General features: G+C 45.2%; 3 protein-coding genes across 3 annotated transcripts in view; 1 reads left to right on the top strand and 2 right to left on the bottom strand.

Annotated features, from left to right (window-relative positions):
* Positions 1-1,403, top strand: part of PHALS_07556 (pre-mrna-splicing factor slu7) — a gene marked incomplete at both ends in the record, with an annotated part of 1,482 nt that extends 79 nt beyond the window's left edge. Inside the window, one exon of the mRNA XM_024721044.1 lies at positions 1-1,403. This exon is cut by the window's left edge and continues 79 nt beyond it. Within this exon, the coding sequence (XP_024586183.1) occupies positions 1-1,403 (1,403 nt within the window).
* A 58-nt stretch (positions 1,404-1,461) lies between these two features.
* Positions 1,462-2,556, bottom strand: PHALS_07555 (phosphomannomutase b1; the record flags this gene model as incomplete). Its single annotated transcript, XM_024721043.1, has 6 exons — positions 1,462-1,563; positions 1,641-1,724; positions 1,788-1,811; positions 1,886-2,161; positions 2,241-2,317; positions 2,376-2,556. The coding sequence occupies 6 exons, from the start codon at positions 2,554-2,556 to the stop codon at positions 1,462-1,464; spliced, it is 744 nt and encodes a 247-aa protein (XP_024586182.1).
* On the bottom strand, positions 2,557-3,563 carry PHALS_15239 (uncharacterized protein). Its single transcript, XM_036407265.1, has one exon. The coding sequence runs from the start codon at positions 3,238-3,240 to the stop codon at positions 3,037-3,039; it is 204 nt and encodes a 67-aa protein (XP_036263505.1). The 5' UTR covers positions 3,241-3,563; the 3' UTR covers positions 2,557-3,036.
* Positions 3,564-7,077: the final 3,514 nt, after the last annotated feature.

Raw genomic sequence — 7,077 nt, 5'->3', positions numbered from 1 at the left:
GGAAAACCAACAAGGATTTAAAAAATGATGAAGTGGTTGTAGACGTGCGATCTGAAAAGTATGGCAAGCTTGCATTTGACGCTAAACGAGACAAATGGTTAGGCTACAATCCTATGGAACACATTAAAACTATTGAGCGATATGAAAAGGTCGATGCAGCTCGCAAGAAGTTACGTGCGGATGAAATTAATAAAAAGCTGCAAGAGTCAGCGGATAAGAAAAAGGATAAGAAAGCAGAATTGAAAAATCAAAACAAGGAAGAGGGAAATTCGGAATTGGATTCAGACTCGGACTATGAGTCAGACATGGAATCACAAGACGAAGAGTTTCGTGATCATGACGAAGGTCTGATGTTTACTGAGCGTGTTGCTCGTCAGGGTGGTGTCGGCGGTGCTCAGATGAAAACCACGGTGCGCAATTTGCGTATCCGAGAGGACACAGCCAAGTATCTGCGCAATCTCAACCCTAATTCTGCCTATTATGATCCGAAGACGCGGTCAATGCGTGACAATCCCAATCCAGAATTAAATCCAGAAGACACGACATATGTCGGTGATAATATGACACGATTCACGGGTGATGCGCAAAAACTAGCTTCTGCCCAGCTCTTTGCTTGGGAAGCCTATGCTAAGGGTACGGACATTCACCCCATTGCAAATCCTTCGCAGGCTGAATTTCTTAAGAAGCAGTACGAAAAACGAAAGGCTGCTTTGGAGAAAGAAAAAAGCAGCAAAATTCTTGCAAAATATGGTGGTCAGCAGCATTTGGAAGCTCCACCCAAGGAGCTATTGTTGGCGCAAAGCGAACATTATGTCGAGTACTCAAGCGACGGCCGTGTCATCAAGGGTCGTGAACGAGCTCTGGTTCGCTCCAAATATATTGAAGACGCTTTTGAAAACAACCATACGAAGATTTGGGGTTCTTGGTTTGATCGCAGTGACATGATGTGGGGGTATGCCTGCTGTCACTCTAAGGTTCGTAATTCGTATTGTACAGGCGAAGATGGAATAAAGGCACTCAAAGAAGCGAAATCGGTCAACACAGAACGACCGATGTTAAAAGTCTTGGAGAAGTCTGATCGAGAAAAATCCGACAAATTTGTTGCCTCTCAGACAAGCAACGTTATTCAAAAGCGCAGCGACATGTACGGCGAGAATGTTGCCCCAGATTTGGACGAAAAGAAGCTTAAGCACGCGATCAAAAAGGCAACTAAAGAGAAGAGAGAACAAGTAAAATACGCTGACAAAAAGCGCAAGTATAATTCAATGGGCAATTATCAGGTAAATGCCGAAGAGATGGAGGCCTACAAACTGCTCAAGTCACGCGATGATGACCCCATGGCAAAAGTGTTGGGTAGCGATGTGCTGATTGACGAACAGGTACATAGCACTGTTAAAAGATAACAACGACGTCAAACAAAGCGGCTACCAGATAGCGATATTCCTTGTCGAAAAGTTTGTTTTAGGGAAAGAGCTGGTCTAAGAGTTGAATTGTCTCCTCTGGGTGCTTTATCGAGTGACCGATGGTGCGCTCACTCGTGTAGATCTCGTAATCATTTCCACCCTGTCAATCAACGACACGTTTCTTTCAGTTCGGCACCTAACTTTGTAAGCTATTGCAAGATTACAATGAGAGCTGACCTTGTGAGTCTTGTCACCAAAAAAATGTATCTCATCATAGTCTTTTGCGTCCAAATACCGCAGGCAAAACGTTTTGTCCCAACCCTGCCAGTTCAATCGAATAGAATGGGATTCCTTACAATCATCAACTTTGATAAAAAAAATTACCGTCGGAAACACGTCGAACGAGATCTGTCACAAGATAGACAACATACAAAAAGGTCAATCGATAAAAACGATCACATGCAGATTAACGCAAAGCCTACCTGACCACCAATTGAAAAAGTGAGGTTATAGTCGGAAAACTCTGCACGGAGCTTTTCTACAAAAGTCTCGCGAATCTTATGGATGTGATCATATTTTTCAAATTCATCGCGCTCATCCTGCGAACAGTTGCGACCGATTGGTGACACATTAATCATGCCCATACGAAATTCGATAAATGTGCCGCGCTTCACAGGGATATCTAGGTCTGCGATGTACCGCAAGCAGAAGTTGACTAGAGTATTAATCTGCATATTCGTGAACTGACTTTTGAGGTCCTAAAATATACATATGTATATTATGAATATGTCAGTGGAATAGTTGACTCAAGTTCATTCACATGTTCGTTGCACATACTGTCTCGCCAACCAGTTTTCCGTTGTGGTAAGCCACGAGACCGTTCTCTGAAAAGCTGTAGTCAAAATTGTTGATTACTGCGATCATTTCGCGTTAAAAACTCTTCGTTAATGACCCGATTGTCCTTAAACGCACCATCTTCGCCCAACTGTTCCTTTTGTTTTACCAAATCGGAGCCACCCACAACGCCTGTTGTTATGTTCTCACGCAATTTCTTCAAGCGCATCAGCATCTCATGCGTCGCAGTCTTGCGCGCTACTGTGAGCGTGCCATCTACGTCAAAGAGAGCGATAATGCGGGGATTCTTAGGAGCCATCAGAGATGCTAGAAATGTAAATTTCAAGCGCTGTTTAACATCCACGTGTCGATGTGGGCAGTCGTGAAGTTGCAAGGATCGTCTTTGTGTGACGCACGTTCGAATTGTACATAAATCATTATCTAATAGAAAAAATAATGCAAGAGCAGAATATTGTAAATCCTACGCCTCGAAAGCCAAAAAGTCAAAGTTGCCAGCGAGGCGTCGAAGGAGTGTTTGCTAACGTTTGGCGAGAGGATACAGAATATCACGTTTCTGGTGTTATCAGCTGGCCGCTGTAAGGCTAGCAATCTGAGTCAAACCCAGAATTTCGTTGCAAAGTTATCAAAAGATTTTTTTACTAGGTTAATACGAGGTCTTAAGATTGTAAAACGTACCACACAACAATCAAACAGAGTCTATTCTGCCGGCTACGCACACGCTAATCGTTTTGTGGTGTCAAAACGTGCGCCTATTACACCTGATAGCACTTGTAGCCATTCACACAGCCATGATGAGTGATCTGGTCTTTTGGTCTGAGCCGGCTTCAGCGAATAGAACATTCTCTACTGCTATCCGAATGTGAGCGGGAGATCGTAGACTGGATGGGCTTCGCTCTGTTATCGTTGCTATGTCAAGAGTTCGCGCCCGTGAAGCTTGCAATAGCACAAGTTCGAGCGCTTTAGAACTTAAGTGTAGCATCATGTCGAAGTGCTAAAGATTGATATCGAGAAGAATGATGGTGATCAGAAGACATAAAGTTGACGTTAGCGTTGTGCGTACCCGTGACATCGAATCGTTTACTTGATGAGATTAAAAATGTGTGTGATCACTCCAGCAAACAATAGTGTGTATGTCACATCAGCCGAGGACATAAATGTAAGTGAGATTTCTTTGCGCAAAATCAGCGGCTCGATACGCAGGACTCAAGCAGTAAAGTAACAAGGTGTGTTTCTTGTATTTTTGTACGCTTATCTTGTGCAGAGGCACTAAAAAACTTGTACTGGTGATGACGATGGAACTCCGGTCCGTGCTTTAAGCCTCATGTATACAATACGTATAGTTTATCAAGGATCATAGTTAAACATATATATTTAGCGTTGGTTTAAACTATACTTGTCACTACAATAATTTTCTTTCAAAACGAAGCAATAGCAAAGTAGTTCTAAGAGGCTCTTGATTCTTCACTTCGGTAGAAAGTACGAATCTATCATCGGTACGTTGTTAACGCGATCTCATTACGTCAAAAAACTCCCAGCATGGCAACTCCGCTGCACCTGTCGCACTCGTAGTCAATCCGACGACCGAACCTTGATTCAACCAATTCCTTTATGAGGACGGAAGTCAATATATGTAAGAGAAAACGATAAATAAGCTTAAGTCTTGAGTTGGTCACGCGGCGATAGCGTAAATGATAGGCCAATGGCCAGAAGCGGATATCGCTCGCCTGAAGGTGTCCACCTGCTATGAGAATGCATGGCGAGATATCTTCTGAAAGACATCAACTAATCGTCGTCGTACACAACCACCTCCTACCGCGAGGCGCAAACGCTGAGATTCTAATTTCTGAGGGCAGAGACGGAGAAAACTTCTCTGTGTAGATAGGTAAAGTTGAGTTGCTCAAAATTGGTCATGCTCCAAACAGGGTAACAGCATGTCGAGTCTGCGGTTTCCATCCAGGAGGACGCGCGCATTGATGGATACTAACGCGCAGTTCCTCTGTTGAAGAGATGCCTGTAACTTATGTTGAAGAGATGCCTGTAACTTATGAAGATTTGAAGTGACTGATGTCGAACCAACGTACAGGTTGCATCCGGTTTTCCCAGTCCACACGTCAAAGGAGGCGAAAATTAGCGAAGTATGGCTAAGAAATAAATACTCTCATCACCGCAATAGCACCAAACTCGCTTTCGATAATGCTTTCCGACTCCAGGAAGGGGCTCCAAAAGGGTGCGGCTTGTACCGAGACCTTTCGCGCCTACACTTCCTCTTTTGAGGACGCGCATTGAATATGGAGTACAGCTTATGTCCGATTCCTCTTTTTGACTTAAGAAAGTCGAAAAGTCGAAAAGTCGAAAAGTCGAAAAGTCGATGCTCGATGCTCGATGAACGCGCAGATGTGATAGCTATCAGTCATGCTGAGGAGCAAGAGAGAGAGGTTCCTTGGCTGCCGAGCAGCTTTGCAGTACCCGATGAACGTATTATCGTTGGCAAACAACTAACCTGCGTCTTGCGTACTATCTTCAATTTCGTCTGAGAGGTACAAAGGTTCGAGCACTCACGCAGGGTCGTTCGGCGAACAGAAATTCGAGCACCTGTATACTACCCTGCGCTTACTGGGAAAAGAGCTGAGGCTCTCAACCTCGATAAAGTTGCTGTTCAAGTCAATGCCTTAAGCTTTGCAAAGCTCTGGAATTCGCCTAAACGGTTTAAGCGCGTCGTGCGTAATGACATGACGCGCACTCATCAAAAACGTCAACGACATTGACGATTGCGAAGACGGATACGGTACCGACGTGTCTTGAGACGAGAACACGACCCATGTGTCAAAACATCTGTTGAAAATTCAGTTAAAGTTTGAAGACTTTGACGGCGTAAAACGTTACTCGTGCTGAAAATAGATTCGAGGTATGATTGTGTCTTAGGTGTATTGTGGCTTGAATGCCACTAGTCACGGATCAATTGGAGTCAAAAACGTTTGGTACCACGCGCTTTTCTCATGACAGAGCTTTGGTGGTCACAAACTTCCCTCTTCCAGAAAGCAGAAACATGTTTGATGCGGACACAAAGCTACGATAGATACGACAGCTTCTGAGCAGGGTATGCATTTACTTACATTGTCGAGCAATGTTATTGCTAAGTGCCTGAAGCCGAGTTCGAAAGGTAGAAGCGATAGCGGGCCGCGGCCTTCGAATTTAAGTTGTGCTGTGGCAGGAATGTACGACGGATGTTTTAGTCTCGGAGTTTATCTCTGGTGGGGCGGTAAACAGCATCTGTAAGAAGGTGTCTCCCGTGTCAGAGCTGGTGTCCTGTTGCCAAAGCGAGTGAAGTTGGAAGCACCTGTAAGGCAGAAGCAGAAAGGACTTAGCCCCGAAGCTTGCAAAAACTAATAAAATTATTAATAAACTTTGGCACGATTTAGTGGTACCGACTATCGTTGATTTAGCCTACCCGTATCACTGGTAACTGGCGAGAAAGAATTTCTACTCGTGTACAGAATGACAGATTTGACTGGGTGTCCTAACAAATTGTTTGTCATTCTTTACTACCCCTAAAGATATCTATTATTGAGATGTTCGAGTTATCTCTGAGGAATGTATGCAAATAATTCCGAGTCATTAAACAGTACGATTGTTACCAGAGGAGAAGCAGTCGTAATGGATGATTCAGGCATTGAGGTCATTTGCACTCTAACGGGGCTACACGTACCCTGGTAACAGTGGTGTGTGTCACACGAGATGGGTATGGTATGACTGCACCCAAATAAGAATACGGTACGTGCTGGGTTGCCAGTATTTATGCATGTATTTAGATTGTACTATATCAGGAAAATCTATACATTTAGAATTAGATGCCTTTGCCGCAGATTAAACAGATAAATACAGTTTACATTTAGAACAGAAGAGTTAATTAGCCTTGGGTTCAAGTTCTAACTACTCTTGGAGGTAGCGGATTGCGATCTGCTAACCTCGTACTGGTTCTTGTGAAGAACGTAAGGTCGGTGACCTAAATTAAGCTTATTCTAAGCGCAGAGCTACAGCAGCCCCGCTGCACTTGGTAGCACTTGTAGTCAATCTACATCGGAGTCGTTACGACTGACGCTCTGTGAGAATGGAACAATTGTCCTCTTTGCCCCAGGGCATGCAGGACGGGCTTAAAAAGTTGATGTTCTTGCTTGGCCCTGAGGGCGCGCAACACCTTGCTGTGCAAGGCCCCGAGGCTTGGGTGCGCGTCTAGAAGCGTTTTCAAATTACGAAATTGCGCTGCTAGAGCACCTGCAGCAGAAGATGTCTGCATCATTTACGTCTATGACGCCACCGTCAGTGACGAATGACTTTCCCCGCCCGAAGCCGCTCATGGCGAGCGTTAAGGCCTTTGAGGGGAAGGATGGAGAGAATATCCTGCTCTGGGTGAGAGAGGTCGAGATAGCCATCGCATCCGCCATGCTCCAGACCGAGTAGCAGCGCGTAGCGCTAGCCATCTCAAAGTTCGCTGGTCGAGCGCGAGAATGGGCACTGACGTGCGGCACTCCGGTCGAAGCTCCGTTTCCCTCCTGGGCGGAGCTGAAATAGCAGCTCTCACGAGTGTTCTCGCCGCCTAATTAGGCATATCGCGTGCGAGCGCGTTTCCTTGCCACCGGACAGGGCAACAAGGAATTGGTGGACTTCATCCAAGAGATGCACACTCTCATTGCGGGATGGCAGCAGATCCCCTTCCGGAGGCGGTCGTCCAACAGAATTTTTGTGGAGCCAAGAAACGAGCTCTAAGAGCTTTCCGTTCGGCAAGCTCATCTTCTGTAATGGCCGAAGGCCCGGTGCTGTG

This window comes from Plasmopara halstedii (assembly GCF_900000015.1).
Source record: "Plasmopara halstedii genome assembly, contig: Scaffold_3111, whole genome shotgun sequence".
NCBI classification, from domain to species: Eukaryota; Oomycota; class Peronosporomycetes; order Peronosporales; family Peronosporaceae; genus Plasmopara; species Plasmopara halstedii.
This window is presented reverse-complemented; position numbering and strand designations above follow the sequence as displayed.

Excerpts from the sequence above, each read along its gene's own strand:
- PHALS_15239 (XM_036407265.1), bottom strand. The coding sequence starts at position 3,240 with ATGATGCTACACTTAAGTTCTAAAGCGCTCGAACTTGTGCTATTGCAA.